The sequence below is a fragment of the Lynx rufus genome, unplaced genomic scaffold, assembly GCF_022079265.1.
Source record: "Lynx rufus isolate CCGP_SWC_20201006 ecotype Redwood Valley unplaced genomic scaffold, mLynRuf1.p SCAF_4, whole genome shotgun sequence".
Lineage (NCBI taxonomy): Eukaryota > Metazoa > Chordata > Mammalia > Carnivora > Felidae > Lynx > Lynx rufus.
Genome location: NW_025814856.1, coordinates 83274376 through 83293777, shown reverse-complemented (window position 1 = coordinate 83293777; position 19402 = coordinate 83274376). Strand labels below are relative to the sequence as shown.

At 38.1% G+C, this 19402-nt stretch overlaps 1 protein-coding gene across 2 annotated transcripts in view; it reads left to right on the top strand.

The window, feature by feature from the left end:
• MAGI2 (membrane associated guanylate kinase, WW and PDZ domain containing 2) overlaps nt 1-19402 on the top strand; it is a 1354570-nt gene that overhangs the window by 1153072 nt on the left and 182096 nt on the right. For both annotated transcript variants that reach the window (XM_047096111.1, XM_047096110.1), the window contains exons 11-12: nt 6508-6539; nt 12863-13052. In XM_047096111.1, coding sequence (XP_046952067.1) covers nt 6508-6539; nt 12863-13052 — 222 coding nt within the window. The remainder of the gene's footprint in view (nt 1-6507; nt 6540-12862; nt 13053-19402) is intronic.

Here is a 19402-nt window from a genome sequence, read left to right as displayed (position 1 = left end):
TTTAATAAACCAGGGCATGGACATCTGCAGCGAAGCAGGTTTTTAATTCAAAGTGGTTCCTACTTCTTTTCTATCGCTTAAAGCAAAAGAAATATAAAACGTTCCCCCTGCATCTCTGTCATCTGCAGAATCCCCTATAAAATACATGAGACTGTAATGATAATCTTCAAAACCAGAGTCATATGTACTTCAGTTGAAGAAGAATCCATTTCGTATTTTGCAAATGGGAGTTCAGTATATCAAATGGAGTGTAAAGATATATTGAAAGATTTAGTTCTGTTTCAGGAAATTTCTAGAAATCTGGAAAAATTGCCTTGGCATTATTCCAAATTGAAGATAACATGCTGAGACTCTCTGATCTGTTGTTCTTCATTGTATTTTGATCTCTTATTCAAATTGAGATGATTTTTAAAAGTTCATCATCTTGTTGCCGTGTGAAAATAAATAATAAAAAATCTTAACAAACAACTCACAAACACACACAAGAAAGGGGCTCTCCCTTCAGACCTACTGTAAATATATTGATAGGCTTTCATTCTGTGTATCATATGTCTGAAGTAGGTTTTGAAAAGAGCCATTTTGTGGAACATACCACTTGGGACAAGGCAGTGTTGCTAACCAGTCATCAAACAATTTGAAAATGGTCCTTTGTGACATGAACATTGGCCACAGAGTTCTGAATCACGTGAGGGGAAGCTTCCAACAAGGCTGCTGATGGTCAAACAACCAACACAAGCTGATGATCTGCACAGCCAATGGAATGTTCTGAGGTTCCTCTAAAGCAAGATTTCAAGCAATAAAACATTGGGGGGGGGGGGCAGGTGCAGGAAAAGAAGGTCTTACCTATTTTCTCTCTCTTTTCTTTTTCTTTTCTTTTTTTTTTACTTAATTGAGCAGATATTATCTTCAGTACATGTTACTACTGCGGTTTTGTTTATAAATGGACTTATATGAAATGGTCCGTTTTTAGGGTGTTCAGACCCTAAATGTCCCATTTAAATTGAATTTCAGATACACAACAAAAATTTTTTTTTACTGTAACTATGTCCTACAATATATAGGACATATTATACTAAAAACAAAATCATTCATTCTCTGTCTGAAATTCAAATTTAGCTGGGCTTATTGTATTTTATGTGGCAAACATATTCCAGTTGCATTTGTTGACATGTAGAATTCAATTTAAATTTCTTTTTATATAATTCTTTTTTTTTCTCACATTTATTCATTTTTGAGAGACAGAGCATGAACAGGGGAGGGGCAGAGAGAGAGAGAGAGAGAGAGAGAGAGAGAGAGAGAGATAGAATCTGAAGCAGGCTCCAGGCTCTGAGCTGTCAGCACAGAGCCCGACACAGGGCTTGAATCCACAAACCATGAGATCATGACCTGAGCCGAAGCTGGACACTCAACCAACTGAGCCACCCAGGTGCCACCAATTTAAATTTCAATATGAAGTCAATGTTGTCCTCTCTTCCATTTTAAAGTACCAGAATTTCTCATCTAGGTATTTGCACTGGGCTTCTGTTTCTTTGCCCATCTCACTGTGCTTTTAGGTGCAGAATTAAAAATCCATTTTAGTTTTATTTCTGCTCTAAAAAAGACAGATTTCAGAAAAATAATTCTATTTTGGGCCTCATATTAAATGCATCTAAATTTTCTTACTAGCTGCATCTAAATTTTCCCATTTGCTCTCTTATGTCCCTATTCATGTTGCAGATAGTTTATAACTGCACCGTAAGTTCTTTCACTTTTGTTGTCTTTTTTAAAAATTTAACTTAATTTGATTTAATTTAGTTTGTTTTATTTCATTTTATTTTTTAAAACCAGTTTATTGAGGTATTATTGACATAGAAAAAGTTGTACATGTTTAATGTATACAACTTGATGCGTTTGGCATTGTGTTCATCCATGAAACCATTACCATAGTCCATGAATATAAGCATACTCATCACTTCCAAAAGTTTCTTCCTGCCCTTTTATTTATTTGTTTGTTGGTTGGTTGATAAGAACACTAAACATAAGATCTATCATACTAGCAAATTTTTAAGCATATAATACAGCTTTGGTAACTATCGGTGTTATGCTATACAGATCTCTAAGATTTATTTATCATGTATAACTGAAACTTTGATTAATGTCTCCATTTCCCCCTACTTCCAGACCATGTCAAGTACCATTCTACTCTCTGATTCTATTAGTTTGACTATTTTTTTTAATTTAATTTTTTATTTTTTAAAATTTACATCCAAATTAGTTAGCATATAGTACAACAATGATTTCAGAGTAGATTCCTTAGTGCCCCTTACCCATTTAGCCCACCCCCCCACAACCCTTCAGTAACCCTCAGTTTGTTCTCCATATTTATGAATCTCTTCTGTTTTGTCACCTCCCTGTTTTATATTATTTTTGTTTCCTTTCCCTTATGTTCATCGGTTTTGTCTCTTAAAGTCCTCATATGAGTGAAGTCATATGTTTTTTGTCTTTCTGAATGACTAATTTCACTTAGCATAATACGCTCCAGTTCCATCCACATAGTTGCAAATGGCAAGATTTCACTCTTTTTGATTGCCAAGTAATACTCCATTGTATATATATACCACATCTTTATCCATTCATCCATCGATGGACATTTGGGCTCTTTCCATACTTTGGCTACTGTTGATAGTACTGCTATAAACATGGGGGTGCATGTGTCCCTTGGAAACAGCACACCTGTATCCCGTGGATAAATGCCTAGTAGTGCAATTGCTGGGTGGTAGGGTAGTTCTATTTTTAGTTTTTTGAGGAACCTCCATATTGTTTTCCAGAGTGGCTGCACCAGCTTGCGTTCCCACACTTTTGTTGTCTTAAGAGCGAGGATTAAATAAGTATGTTTGCATTTGTGTGCACACAAACGCATACTGATAAATCAGTACAGAAACATGGGTCATTATAAAGAAACTTTAATCCCACTAGGGAATATAATATGCCACTTTCTATAAAAGTCGGGGAAATAAAGGCCAGAAATAAACTAATATTATTATTATTATTATTTTAAAGAAATGCTCTTTTTCTATGAACTAGGTTCATAGCTCTGAAATGGTTAAGAAAGTTATCTAGATTCCCTGTTCTGTTTCCCTATGGAGATGCTTGGTGAAAAATGCAAAAGTCATACCCTCAGCAAACCAATTCTTTTTTTTTTTTTATTTATTTTTAAATTTTTCTTTCAACGTTTTTTATTTATTTTTGGGACAGAGAGAGACAGAGCATGAACGGGGGAGGGGCAGAGAGAGAGGGAGACACAGAATCAGAAACAGGCCCCAGGCTCCGATCCATCAGCCCAGAGCCTGACACGGGGCTCGAACTCACGGACCGCGAGATCGTGACCTGGCTGAAGTCGGACGCTTAACCGACTGCGCCACCCAGGTGCCCCTCAGCAAACCAATTCTATCTCCCTTCTGTAATCTATCTCCAATGAGAATGACTCCAGAAAAAGAAAAATTGCAGAAATAAGGATATTAATTTTTTTTTCTTTGTTTTTGGTGTTTTTATTTAAATATTCATTGGAATAAACTAGGTTCCCAAGAGGGGTCATCCTACAAAACAATATTGTAATTTATAATATATAATAGTTTGTCCCACACAACTATAGCATTTCTGTAAAAGTTATTTATATGTAGGAAAATCTCTTCTGATACTATTTCTTACTCCCTGAAATTACTTACTCCATAGGGAGCAACTTCGTTTTTGACAATGTCTCAGAAAGGGTAACTATTGCTTTAGACTGAAGGTTCTGCAGCACTCAGCATTAGAAATATTCCAGAAACTGCCATAATAGGAGGAGAAAGAAGTCTTGGATCATGCCACTGGTCTGAGGTCAGACTAAATGAAACAGCCTTAAAAGAATGGGAAACCAAACTGCCTCTGAAGAAAGGTGGTCACATTAAATCTTCTTCTCTCCTTGTCTGATCTTGACCAGTGTCCCTCTTATGCCATTTTAGCTCCAGCACCATAACTGCTGAAAGGTCAGGTGATTACCCATTGTCCCTAGGAGGAATAATCATCTTTTAGTATAATGTCCCAAGTGGAGGTGAGAGCTCCATAACAGAGGGACCATTTTCAATACATTTGTATCAAAGTCTAAGCAACTCCCAGCACCTAACAAATGTAAAACAGCAAATATTCAAAATCTGTCACAGTACTCCGGGAAGAAGGTGATGACACAAAGAAAGTAGAAGAAATAATTAAGTGTTTTGACATTGTGAGAACATATACATGACATCTTTTCAGAAGAACTGTTGCTGGCAATTCCATAATCAACAAATAAATTTTACCCTTCACTGAAAATAATGGTTAATGAGCCAATAGGTTACAATTTTTTTCATTGTATAATTAGTGGTCAATTTAGTTTTGTTGGCATTTTACAGAGTAAGTCAAGGAGATAAATGTATTTATCTGTAATTTTTCACTCTCTGCTGCTTCCAGAAAAAGATGTGATTAGATCCATATAATTAAGTTATAATCAAACCACATGTCAAACTTTTCTTCATTAGTTGGAAAGATAGATAAGAACTTATAGGGTATGTAAGAAGATGAGCTAATTCTACTAATCTCCTTAGGTAGGATGGTTCTTACGCTTGAACATTAAATTTAACTCTGGGTTCCAAGCAAAGCTGAGAAACATGACAGATCACACACATTCCCTCTTTCCATAAAATGAAACATCAATTCTTCACAATGTGCATTGAGGTGCAGTTAGTATTTATGCCAGGCCTGAGTTGGATTGCTTAAGCATCTACATAATTATGTGTCCGGATTTCTGCAGATATTTCCTATAAATGGGTTACAATTCAACTATTACCATTTTATAGAAGTCCCAGTTTTATTTTTTTTCAATATATGAAGTTTATTGTCAAATTGGTTTCCATAAAACACCCAGTGCTCATCCCAAAAGGTGCCCTCCTCAATACCCATCACCCACCCTTCCCTCCCTCCCACCCCCCATCAACCCTCAGTTTGTTCTCAGTTTTTTAAGAGTGTCTTATGAAGTCCCAGTTTTAAAGGTGATAAACAGGGGCCTGGGTGGCTCAGTCGATTGAGCGTCAGACTTCGGCTCAGCTCATGATCTTGCAGTCTATGAGTTTGAGCCCCGCGTTAGGCTATGTGCTGACAGCTCAGAGCGGAGGCTACTTCGGATTCTGTGTCTCCCCCTCTCTCTGCCCCTCCCCTGCTCATGCTCAGTCTCTCTCTATCTCTCAATAATGAGTAAACATTAAAAAAACTTTTAAGGTGATAAATACACAGTATGTGGCTTATTTTCAAGATTTCATTTTTATTGGGCATTTTTCAGATACCAGCTAACATTAACATGAGCAAAATTGTTATGTTTTGGCTTACTAAGGCCAGTATATATCAGCCGCCCCTACCTCCCACCATTATTTTTAAGTTTGTTTTCAGTACTTTTAAAAAAAAACTGATACCATATGATAAAATAATAATGAAATAATAATAGAAGAAAAAAAGTAATCTATGTTCTGCTTTTCATTATCTTAATGGTCATTTGGATCACAACAGAAACAGCCCAGTCTGCATACCATTTGTGATAATAGATACTCTGGTTTCTCTTCAGATCGTATAAATCTTTCGCCTTTTACCATTTGTGATAATAGAAATTGCTCAATAAGTTGAAAAAAAAACAAACATGGCTTTGTTGATACATGAGTCATTCAACTAACAAACATTTTGCACTGTTTCTTCAAGTACATCATGGCTGGCACTAGCATAATAAATAGATAACTGCTCAGAGAAGGTCTCCATGGGAAAACAGTCCCCAAAGAGTTATTCTTTTATACACTAGAATTTGATTCATAATATAGGTTATTTTTTTTAATTAATTTTTTTAATGTTCATTTACTTTTTGAGAGAGAGAGGGAGACAGAGCATGAACAGGGGAGGGGCAGAGAGCAGGAGACACAGAATCTGAAGCAAGTTCCAGGCTCTGATTGAACCATGTAGGTGCCCTGGTATATACATTATTTTTAAATTTAGGACTAATGAAACCTTGTTGATTGCCTTTTCACCACCTAAAGAAGATACACAAAGAAAAATTATTTTTTATGCTAAGAGAAGTTATTTACTTTTAAAAATTTTAATTTCTGCCTCTATTCTCTCTGTTCCTCCCTTCCTCCTCCTCCCACCCCACTACCATTCTCTAGCTATGGCTGGGACACAGAAATCCCTAAGGATGACTCCATATTAGGTCTTTAAGCAGCTGACTCCCATACAGTTACCTTCTCTGTGCCTCAGAATCCTCAGATGCCAAAAAGTAATGTTCTTGGAATCATTAATACAATTCCAATGAAATTATTTGGGTTCCTTACAGAAAACTATACAACCAGGCAGCATATTTTATCGTTATTGTTTGCTATTAACTAATTAAAGTAACTTGCAATCATTTGAATATCATGCCACCCATAAGTGGTAGCAAGTTATATTTTCAAAGTTCAAATATTGTTTTCTTTATTACAGGTTTCTTTTCTCCATGGAAAACTCCAAAGCCTGTAAGTTGGAATTCTTATGCTTCTTTCTTTATTTCTAGTTATTAATGCAATCCCATTAAATAAGATATAATTGGGTGATCTCAAAATCTTTTACCTCTGAGATTCTGCGATGTCAAAAGAACAAATCTTGTGTCCCTTTGTCTTGTGTTTGTCACACAAATACAAAAATAACTTGTCTTACTTTCATGTAAAGGCACTTGTGCCTGTTTTTTAATATACTTAGAAAATGAGCATTAACACTATTCAGTATGGTGTACTGCAGAAACCTTTTGTTTTTTCCCCTGTCAGAAATAACTATATAGTCTTTATAACATGAAATTTTTAGAAACAATGCAAACTTGACCTACAAATTAAATCTGGTACATAAGAAATTTAGCTCTGTATACATTTATACATTTATATATTTATATTTACATTTTAATGTATGCAGAGCTAAATATGTGTGTGTGAATATTCCAGAGACATATATATTCTACCAAACCTGGCAATCACTCAACTTCTGAATCTCCTTCAGAAACTGGTCATCTCCTCCATCACCTAATCTCTCTGGGCCTAGTTACCTCATGAATCATCCTGAAATTTGATGCCAACATAGGAAGTTTAAATTATCTTTTTGTGTGGCTAGGTCAGCCAAGTCAGTTTCACAATTAGAAGGGTTTTTTATTTGCCATATATCGGAACTTGTAACTGCCCAAGTCCCAAGAGCTGGGATGGTTTTCTGGGATCCCATTTCATGGTATGCTAGAATACAGTACTCTACCTGGAATGCCTAAAACTCACAACTAGAGCAGAACTGTAGCAAAGTGATGATTCAAATCCAGAAACAAAACTTGGGGAATCCTGTCTCCCACCTACTTCTTTTCTTCCATCTCAAATTAAGCAGCTCAGATGAATGTGGCCCCAAGTCTGGCCAGTGAGCAGGGAATTCTTGAATTAATTTATGCTTCTCTTATTTCTTTTATTGAGGGAATCTTTAACTGCTTGATATTCTCATTTTAGAAATGGAGGTTAATATAATTTTGCATACTTCTCAAGTACAATAATTGGTTTCATTAAATAGCATGCCTTAAAATGGTTTGAAGATGTGAAAGGAAAGCCCTGTAATATGTCTGAGCTCCAGGTTTCTCTCAAAGAGACATGGGCCAACCAAGAGCTGGAGACAAAGAACTGATGTGTCAGGGCTGCAAAATATCCTCACCAAACGTGTCCTCATTTAGGATTGGGCTCATGTGGCCACAGAAAATACCAGATGGGGAAAGTAGACCTATCTGGGTTTAGCAAACCATTTCATGATGCACATGGTTTGGAAAGAGGTGTTTTTAAAATGTTTTAAATGAAATTTGTTTTATCATGGCCAAAATTTAAATAATTTCCTTTCATCACCAAAGTTAATCTGTGCTCTGTGTCTAGATACATCTTTATCTAATTTAACAAGGAACCTTGAAACTTCATCATGGTGCTACAATTATGCAATTTAATGATTTCCTTATATGTACCATGTTTATACAAATAATGCCATTTGACATAATTACAGCATTTGCTGTCATTACAGTAATGACATCCATAGTCAATAATTCCAAAAAACATTTTATAGAATTCAATTTACAATTAATCTTGAGTCCATACATCCCTACGAAAGCTAAGGCTTGGACTTCCAGGTTCGAGGCTGAGTGAGGATATAAGACTGTTGAATTAATGTCCTCCATGTATCTGCCAGAAGTTCTTTAGACTAAGGACTATAATGAGAGGCAGTGCGATGCACGTTTTAGGGTGCAGGCTCTGAAGGCACACTTCCTGGGTTCAAACTTTGCTTCTTCTCCTTACTAGCTGTATGACTTTCAACTAACTGCTTAAGTCGTCAGTATCTCAAGTTCTGTCTGTAAGATGGGGACAATAAGAGTACCCACTCCTATAGTTAGAGTCTATCAGCTAATCCATGTAAAGTGCTTAAAACAGTGCCTCTACATATTGAGCTTGAAAATATAAAGTACTGTCATCCTAGAAGCAGACCCTCCATGCATAAAACCTTAATAAATTAATGACTCTATAAAATGAACATAGTTTGCTAAGGTATTCCTTTAAACAAATATATAAATATATGCCACAGTATATGGATTTATAGACTCTCTCCTCTGAGAAGGATTAATACCATCTGTACTCAGATTAAGGAAATGTTATTCTGAGTGAGATCTCTCCTCCTTCTGGTCTTGTGTCACTTCCCTACCCTCTTCTATTCTACGACTCTACATTGTAAACTAATCCACATTGAGATAGTCATTTCCTTTGTAACAAGTAATACACTAATTATAGTGAGTTCTCCTGCTTTCCATCTGGAAGGGATCCAAGTTCATTCTTCAAGGACAGAATCAAGCCAAATGCCTTCACATCCCATCCTTGCCCTAAAATAGTGAAGGGAGGTGTTTAGACTACACCAGCTTCTATATGAAGCAAACAGTTTCTAAATAGATTACTTCATGTGAGGTGAGAGGCTGCCTTATTCACACTCCCACTGTGCACCCCAGATCAGAAGTGGGGATCAAAATATTAACTGCATCATGATTAGTTTATCCTGTTTTACCATTTGAGGCCCTGTCATGGACTATATGTCCACTGCTAATTCAATGACTGTACCTTCAAACAGTCGAGGATTCATTCATTTACCAAGGCCTGCAGAGATACAAGGTTTCTCCCAGATACTGAAAACAACTTCATTTCCATTTTCCTTACTCTAGTGAGATATTTATAAATATCTGCCTAGCTATGGACACCACTGGGACTACACAAGGCCAGAAGCCTGTGAGAGGTAAATGCCTGGCAGGTAGCACAACTCTAGAAAGGTCAAGGTCAGGAAAATACTAGGTAGAGCAAGTGATGCCCAAGGGTCTGGGCAATGGGACAGGGTCAGAACCTAGGGTGTTCAAGAAGGTTGAGAAGAACAAATGAGCCGAGCATCCCAGCTAGAAAACAGAAGTCCAGAGACTAAGTTGTCTGAGAAAGAAGTCAACAGAGTGCACCCTTCAGAAGATGCTGTCAGATCAGCACATCAGCCCCAGTGAGCAGGGGAGTGGCCTCTAATTCCAGGGAGGGTGGTCTGCTCCATGGTCTTTTGGGTCAGAGCCAACAAATAACAATCCAGGGGTGGGGAGCTATAAGGACTGTGAGTTTGCTTCTTCAGTAATTTCATGGGCACAGTAATTTTCTGCTCTACAGTCTCTTAATAAACCCTGACAGAGTGGCTCAAGGATTGATAAATGTCACAGCAAGATGTGAACACTTTACTAAGCATAAACCAGACTCTTGACTAATTCCCCTGTTTCTGTGCTACAAAAATTGTAGAATTTGTCAATCTGCCCAAGTAACCTTCCCGGCAGTCCCCAAACCATTATTTTTTCTGTAGTTTTAAAAATGTTTTCTAGAAACACTAATATTTCACCTGAACCATGTTTGCTCCCATGACTTCACACAAGTGATACATATACCACAAGACCTATGTGAGTATCAGTTCACCCTCAGTAGAAGACAGGAGAAAGAAATCGACATTTGCTGAAGCCCTATGATGACAAGTGGGATTCTACAGCTACTCAGTCCATACATCTAATTTATTTACTTTTTAGAATTTAGTATCTTATGTTCAGAAATAGAAGGGAGAAAGTCACAGCCAGAATCCCATCACATGATACCTATGGCCAGTCATTTTAACTGGAAAAAAAAATATGACTTTAGCTACAAATATGAGACTTCCCATCATAGCAAAGACATGGAGAATAGATGAACAAAGAAACCTAGGATGGCTTCCTAGATGAATTTTACCATAAAATTAATTAATGGCATACATATTTAAAGATTTTTATGAAGTGGGACCAAAAGACCTACTGAGCAGAATATTAGCTAAAATTCTAAGCAAATTTGCCACTTATTCCCCTCAATGTGTTATTATGTAAACAGCACTCCCATTATAGTTACAAATTGGTTTGACCCAGGGTCTGTCGCTAACAGCAGCTGGACTTCTTTGCGCTCTTGAGATTATGTTTAATATTAGGGAAATGAACTCAACTAGGGGTTTTCCAGCCTCGTCAGGTAGAGAAATTTTCTTTAAATGAAATCTTGGTCAGTAGCCCATATAGAAAACAAATTAAAATGAAGCCATATGTTTTAGTCCCTTCAGACTGCTGTGCCATAGACTGGATAGCTTACAAACAATAGCAATTTATTCCCCAGAGTTCTGGAGGCTGGAAGCCCAAGATCCAGCTGCTGCCATATTCAGTGTCTGGTGAGAGGCCTCTTCTGAGGCAGCCATCTTTTCTCTGTTATGTCACCTGACAGAAGGGTCTTCTAGACTCTGAATCTCCTTTATAAAGGCATTCATCCCATTCACAAGGGCTCCACCTGTATGACCTAATTGCCTCCCAAAGGTGCCACCTTGGGTGTTAGAATTTTGACATATAAATTTGGGGGGCAAGGAACACAAACATTCAGACCATAGCACCAATCTTTTTGAGAGGAAGGTCAGTGACCCATTTCTTTCATAGTCTGATGACTCACTCAACACCTGACATAGTCTCAGGTAGGTGAGCAAGTCACAGGGAACTTTGCAAGTCACGGTGATATGCACAGTAGGTGGAACCTCACATCCCCTCCAACTTTTAAATATTTATAATTGATAAATCAGAGCTCATGTAGGAGCCCTGACCAAGATGTAGCCAGTATGTAAACAAAAGCAGGGCAGTGCAGTAAGGGACAGAAAGTTTTAATCCTGCCAAGTTCAGAACAGTGTGTATCAAAGCTAGTTTGTTTGTGTTTTGAAAAAAAAAAAAAAAAAGAACAGTTATGAGTCAACCAGATTTGGAAAAAAAGAACAGCTAACTATATTTTATTGATGATTTCATTCATTCATTAAATTAACATTTTCTGAGCACTTAAATTTGTTAATTTGTTAACATTTGTTAATTTCTGAGCACTAATGTCATTAAATTAACATTTTCTGAGCACTCAACAATGAGAAAGACTATGTCCCCTGTAGGATCTGTCCCCGTCATGATCTATTTGAGGAGACATAGGTAGACTTGCCATTATAGTTGAGCATCATGAATTTTGGGTGTGACTTGTAGGTAGAGATGCTGTAGGAACATCTAGGGGGGACATGTAACCAGTTCAGGAATGGTCAGCAAAGGCTTTCTAGAAGAGACATCTCATCTGAATCTAGTAGCCAGGTAAAGTGAGGATGGGAGGTGAAAAAGTAGAAAATGACTAAACATTGCAGGTAGAAGGAGAAATTAAGAAAGTGTGCAGGATTCAGAGGCAGGAGAGAATCTGATGGATCCTACGGAATGAGAGGAGAGACCATTAGAGTGTATGAGAACGAAGAGCAGAAACTAGGTCATGAGGAGCCACTACTGCCCCTGGAGGAGGTTAGCCTTTAGCCTGAAGAACACACTGACCCAATGCAAAATTTTAGACAAAGGGTAATCTAATCTGAGTTTTACACAAAGCGGGTTTATTCAAAGCAAAAAAGTCTAAGTTGAGTTTGAATCAGTTGATTATTGAATGAAGGTGAAGTTAGCATTGCAAACAGGTGATCTCAGTTAACTGGCTTTCTCTTCAACAAAAGGATATTGGTCTCTGCCTTACCTACCTCAGGGGGCCATGGTGCAGACCAAAGAAGGTAACGTGTGTGAAAAAAACATGGTAAACTGGGAAGTGTCCTTTAGATCTTTAATAAATTATAGTATTAGCAATATCAGAGTAGCATTTGGGGGAAGAAACTGCCACATCAGCAGTAAATGAAGCTTCACAGAAGACTTTGAACAATTTATAAATCCCAGATGGTTGTAATATTAGTTTAAGTTGTAAGGAAAGTGACCAAATGTTCAGGTATAGGAGATTATCGGAATATGCATAGGTGTCAAAAGAATACATGTAGACTACTTTATTCTCTTCTGTCTCAGTAAAAATGGTGTAATATATCAGGGCCAATACCATTTTCTACACACAGACATGGAAAGTTATCTTGAGATACATGTTATCTTTATTGTATAAGAGGGGGAAAAAAAACAGACTTAGAGATTAAGTGATTGGCTGAAGATTACCAGCTAGTAGGTAACAAGGTTATATAAGCTTGCATTCAAAAGTCAGATACCACTTGTATTTGGTACAGTCTATGGTACTTTAATATAGAGAAATAGAATCTTTTCTCAATGTTTCATGGAAGAAAAGTCCACAGGGCAAGAAAGTCTAACGTAAAGGTGAGGGTTGCAGTATGTGACAAGGGAAATAGCAAGAAAAAATTCATTCTTAGCTATTTTCTGTTCTCTTTCACTTTCCAGATAATGGACCGATGGGAAAATCAAGGCAGTCCTCAAACGAGTTTATCTGCTCCGGCCATACCGCAGAACCTGCCCTTCCCACCCGCCCTTCACAGGACTTCCTTTCCTGACTCAACAGAGGCCTTTGACCCAAGGAAGCCTGACCCATACGAGCTCTACGAGAAATCTAGAGCGATTTATGAAAGTAGGCGTAAGTGAAAGCCACGTAAAACAAGGGTACATTAATAATAGCTGAAGCCTTGCCAGGAGATATATTGAAGCTGAGATGATCTGGCATAACTTTATATTCTGTGGTTCAAAAAGTATCTCAAAAGTAGAGTCAGCTGATCTAAACTGGTCTTTAAAAATAGCTTATACCTTTTGGGTTTATAGTTTATTTTCTACTGTTTTACCTCTAAGCCCCTGAGGAAAATGAGGAATGTATTTGGTGGGAAGGATGGGAGTCAGAGGATGTGGACAATTTTGTTTAAGTCACCAAATAGTAAGATAAATGTTTGGGATTTTTTTTTTCAACGTTTATTTATTTTTGGGACAGAGAGAGACAGAGCATGAACGGGGGAGGGGCAGAGAGAGAGGGAGACACAGAATCGGAAACAGGCCCCAGGCTCCGAGCCATCAGCCCAGAGCCGGACGTGGGGCTCGAACTCACGGACTGCGAGATCGTGACCTGGCTGAAGTCGGATGCTTAACCGACTGCGCCACCCAGGCGCCCCTAATGTTTGGGATTTTTATGTGTAATCTGGTCTTGAGTCTGAAGCTTAGATTTTTTTTCTCAGAGACTTGAATGCAATCACCAAAGAATTTAGGGCCATGAGTACATGTTAGCCAAGTCTTCCAGTTCACAGTCATGAAAGTAATGGTTCTGTAAATAGCACAGATCTGTATGCCAATCATTTCTACCTCCAAAACTTCTCATTTAACACAGTGGGGCCTCTTTACTGCAGTGGGGCCCATGTAGTCATAAAATATCGTGTATGTGCTTGTCATCCTATTTGAAGGTCCTCTAAAATTATTTCATTGTACTTTATAAATATTAGAAAACAAAGGTTTTTAATATTGCATATGCATTCATTGTGCCTCTTTCCACCATCTGACAGGTCTTCTCTTCCAAATGTTAGAGGACAGGAATATGAATGTCATGAATGTATAATCTATGAGAGAAATACACAGTATAATATGATCCATATGAATGGATCAAGAAACCTAGCCTAGTGAGAAGGTTATGGTCCCAGGCACTTCCTTTCACAGTGTACCATAAATTGATTTCCTTTGTCTCTGTGTTCCACCAATGTCTTCTCCCCAACTTTATCACCTGAAACATGAATCACAAGTTTTAGATGGTGTATGACCTTAGAGAATCTTAAATCTGTTTATTCTTTACAATCTCAGGGGCTGAGAATTATGCACCCAACTGGTAAGGGGAAGAGTTGACATAATACCTTTTCCTCATCCTCTACAACTCTCAGTTAAAAGCAATTTTCATTGATAAAATAGTTGGGACAGCAGGGCATGCATCGAGAAATGAACCCCCCCCCACACACACACACACGTATCTTTATTTTAAATAATCAGCTATGACAGGGTTCCCATATTTCATTGTTCCCCTTCTGGATGAACAACTGAAAGTCTTTAAAGGATTGTGTAGTTAGAATGTTTTTGCTGTGATAGAATAAGAACAAAGTAGTATGTTTAGCTGTATAATACAGAGTATGAAATCAAGGTATTAATGCTCATTAAAATAAAAAAAATTTGAAAAGATTTCAACACAGTTGAAATACAACACAGTTTGTACCTTTTCTGCTTCACTATCCAAGTATTTGTTGAATACCCACTTTACTCTCAGTACCATGGAGAGATACCCAAGACAAGTATTATGTGTTGTTCCCACAAATTTAACTGGGGAAGTAAGAATGTACAAACGGGTGGAGATCAAGATACAGTAGAAGTTCTAACTTGGAGGATGGAAATGGAAATGCAATGCAGGATTAAAATATCATCATCACATCCTTGGCTTGTTTAAATTTTTGGTATTTTTAGGGAGCTTCAGGAGATGCTTCCTTCTGTTTCTGCCCTTCATTAATTATTTGGTCTCATTCTTCTAAGTTTCCTGACCCAATGCAAGCCTTTATTATTCAGGACAAAGGTAGTGTTGCCATTTATTCTGTCTTCCTTCATGGTGTCTGACACTGTGGTGCCCTCAGTTTCTGAGCAGGAATTGTGTGTGACCTTCTTTTCAACCCTAAAAGAATTTTGATTTCTTTATCCAGCCCTTGCAATGCTGTTTCCGTTCATTGCCTTTCCGCTCCTCACCTGTAACAATCCCAGCAAACCAGTCCACCTTAACCTCCCCTGGGAGCTCTTTCTCCCTTTGCTTCTGGCAGCCACACCAATAACCAACAGTCTGACTCTCGCCCCAGCCCCCTCTGCCCCGTCAGTGCCCTGCGGATGCCACTGCTGCCTCTTCCCTAATGGTGTCCCCCCCACCCTTCATGTTTTTGTCAGCTCTCTAATGTTTCTGAGGTCACAGCAATGTTTTCAGGGTCACAAGTCTTAGGAAGCCAAAAGAAGGCAAGCTCATTTTCTTTCCCATCCTTCGCGTTTCTGTCATGTTATTTCATAACACTAAATGGAGTGTGAAAGAAGCAGGGAAATCACATCAGGGTAAGCAAAGCTCTACCCTGAAGATTTGGGAAACCAAAAAAATCACAGCGCTACTTTCTCAGGTCTCTGGATAACTGATCAGTTCACTCTGCTCCTGGACACGCAAGTATCTAGAAAGAACAAAGCTGCCCTTGGCCCTCTACATGTTCCCTGTTTCCAATTATGAAAAAGTTTCATTCTCTCACTTGAATTTTTAGAACACCCAGAAATATTTTTTAATGAGTTGGGGGAAAGCTCAGTGTATTTCCCATCATCTTGAAATAGGATTTTTTAATGATCATGAAATGTGTGCATCCATACAAAAGACCCATATTCAAGATTTTGATTGTGAACCATGCCTTATTCATTTGAATCTCATGCATTACATTTAGGTTTGACTCTGTTTATCCTTGTGTTCCCTGAACTTTTTCCTGGGAGAAAATTCCATGGGGATCAGCGAAAGTATGTAAGGGAATCCCAACCAGATCTGTCTAAACCAAGCCCTTTGACATTTTCCCTGGCCTGTAGCAATTTCATGGTATCTTCCCTTACAACCAGGTATGAAAGTAAAGAGATGTTTTGCATTCACATTCAAAACTGGGTTGCAGTAGCCGAAGAAGAAAGGATGTACCTCCACCCACAAGCCTCTGCTGTCCGGAGCTACAGAATGTTTGTTATAGCACGGCTGTCAAGAAGTATTTGGATTCAAGTCACCAGTCTCCTGCAAATGATGGAAATTTATCAAATGATGTAAATGCTGCTGTGCCTCATTTGGCTCATAATTAGATTATGCTGACATTTTAATGTGCACACACAGGACATCTTAATAAAGATGTATCCCTGAAAAAAAAAATGTAATGATTTTAAACAAACAAAGACAACCGTTGGGTACTAGAGCCAAATGAAACTGAACATGACAGGTACATGCTTATGAGGGGAAAGCTGGAAACACCTCCCGTCTTCATGAGATCTTCTTATGAGGCCATGGAACCGAAGAAAGAGAGAAGGAAGATTCTTCCAGCAGGCCGGGCAAGGCTTCCAATTTCAGAGCAACAGGCAGAATGCCCACAGGTGGCACCTCCAGGTTCATCATCAACAACATCAATCAACAGCAGCCAACAAGGGTGTATGGAACACTCAACACGTGTCTAGAACTCCGCTGGGGACCCCATGAGAGAAAGATCATGAGAAACAAATTCCAATTATACAAAACTTACACTGAAATTGAGGACACAAAAACGTAGGAAAAACAGTTCCTCAATGAGACCGCATGACACAGCCCAGCAAATAATATCAGCATTTTATCATGGGAAATTGTGCAGTAAATATAGACAACAGTTTAAGTGTAATTAGACAATTAGACCTACAGTTTCTCACTCCATGGGCAAAATTGATGCTTAATCAGGAGAATGTCATGTGTTAAATATCTTCTAATTACCAAAAATCCCATTCACCCTTATTGGAAAATTCTGTGCAGAAAGAAATTTTTTTTCTAACTTAATTCCATGTAAACTTTCATATATATATATATATATATATATATATATATATATATGAAACATGCCGCCCAAAAATCCCAAAAGAGGTTTTGACCAATGGGCTTTTTGGGGTTTTCATATTAAGTATTTAAGCATTGACCCTCTGTCATTACCAGCAACTGCCAGAAAAAAAACAAAAGTCTCCCCATCCCCAACTCTGCTCAACAGTTTTCAATAATGTTCATGTTTCTCATTGTATAATAGCCTCTGTCCCCATTACTTGCATTTTTAGGTTTATTTATTTATTTTGGGGGGAGGGGGAGAGAGAGAGAGAAAGAGAGAATCCCAAGCAGGCTCCACACTGTCAGCACAGAGCCACATTCAGGGCTCAAACCGACCAGTTACCACAAGATTATGACCTGAGCCGAAGTCAGACACTTAACCGACTGAGCCACCCAGGTGCCCCTACTTGCATTTTTTTTTTATTGAAAGCACCATTTCATAGTGGGATAAACCAGGCTATCTCTTACTTTTTCCTTCTCTGTCCTTTTCTCATGACACTCATGAAAGAAGGGATTCTTTGCAATCAAGAGGAAGGGCTTACATTTTCTCATTTTGTCTGCTAATCTAAAAAAAAAAAAAAAAAAACTACTGTTTACCATTTCTAACCTTGAAAAGCAACTACTTCTAAAGGCGCTCACTGCTTTTCCCTCCTCCCATCTTCTTCCATTCTTTCTTGATATGTGATGGTGTCACGTATTTCCGACATGGTAAGAAACAATTTTTTAACAGCCTACATCCCCGTGAGACTACGTAGGGTGACTGCACATGCCTGTTTGCTTGAGACAGTCCTACTCTGTGTCATCCTGGCATAATTATTAATAGCTTCTTTTTCACTCTCCAGTTTGACCTCCTTTGAATGATGAATTATATGGTTTTCCTTTACTACATAATCTATTAAAGAAATAGTCATCATTACTGTCTAAGAAAAGTATATATCTAAACGTACAGATCATGAATAAAAATTTTAATACCCAGTCAGATAAATAATTTCTTTCAAGTTAATTTATTTGGCTGACTGAAATTTTGCCCATACATGTTTTATTCCTCATTTGAGGTAAAGACGTATGTGGTAGCTTATCTAGCCAGACTCCCAGCAAACTCCCTCCATACTCAGAAAATTACACTTATATATAAATCTAAAGCATGATAAACTTAGTACTAAGAAAAGGTAGCAAGGCTTCACTCATGTAAGTATTCTGCCATGGAGTTCTAGTTTTCATCACAGGTAGTAAATCAGATGCAACATCGCCATCATCACAGGACCAAAAGGGAGAGAATTTTGTCTGTCTTCCAGCTCCTAGGAGAGATCATGCTTACATAACTGCAGAACAACGGCTGTCATGACTCCTCCTTTTGATGCCAAGCAGGGCAATACAAAGTGCTTCCCAAGAACGGGGTATGGCTTCCTTTGGAATCTTATAAAATAAAGTTCTGGTCATGCTCAAGAACTTGGTGATTTAGGAATGAGGGCTCTGTCTTGTTGCTTCACTTTGATTTAAGCCAGACTTATTGCAAAGGTTTGTCTCATCATCCTTGGTTCACAGGGCCATTTCTTTCTTAAAGAAGAATTTTTTTTAAGTTTATTTATTTTGAGAGAGAAAGAGAGAGCAAGTGAGGTAGGGGCAGAGAGAGATTGGGAGAGAGAGAATCCCAAGCAGGCTTCTCATCGTCAGCACAGAGTTCAGCGCAGAGCTCACACTCATGAACCATGAGATCATGACCTGAGCCGAAATCAAGAGTTGGATGCTTAACCACAGACTAGCCACCCAGTTGCCCCTCATGGGGCCATTTCTTGAGCAGACACCCTACTGCAGCCTCAGAAGCTAGAGCAAGAAGCAGATGAAAACAGGAAGAGACAGAGAAGAAAAATCCCTGTTCTTTGAAACTCTTTCCTCATGATTCTGTCCTTTGGTGTGAACCCAAGTTGAATTATGATGGAAGTTATCCAAACTTTTTTCTCTTCACATTGAACCTTGTTTATTATAAATAAACAATTTATGAGGTACAATGTCTGGCTTCTTTGCAGTAAGACATCACTCAAATGTAGGATCATAAAAGTGTCAGGGATCCATATGTTGTAATGTGCCTTATGGTGGAACCTCTTTAGAACACAAACTCCTCTGAAATTTCTTCAAAAAACTCACACAATCAATTTTTCTTTCCGGAAATTAGGAAGAACTAACTCACAATAAGCAGTGAGTATCACAGCGAGGGCAGCAATCAGAAGGAACCACAAGAGTTAGAGCATAATGGAAGAACAAACTGGTTTTTAGCACTATACTTGAGAGGAAATTATACTTTGTAGCCAGTCAAAAACGGACGGCTGTATTTTTCACATCCATGGCTTTTATCCTACCAT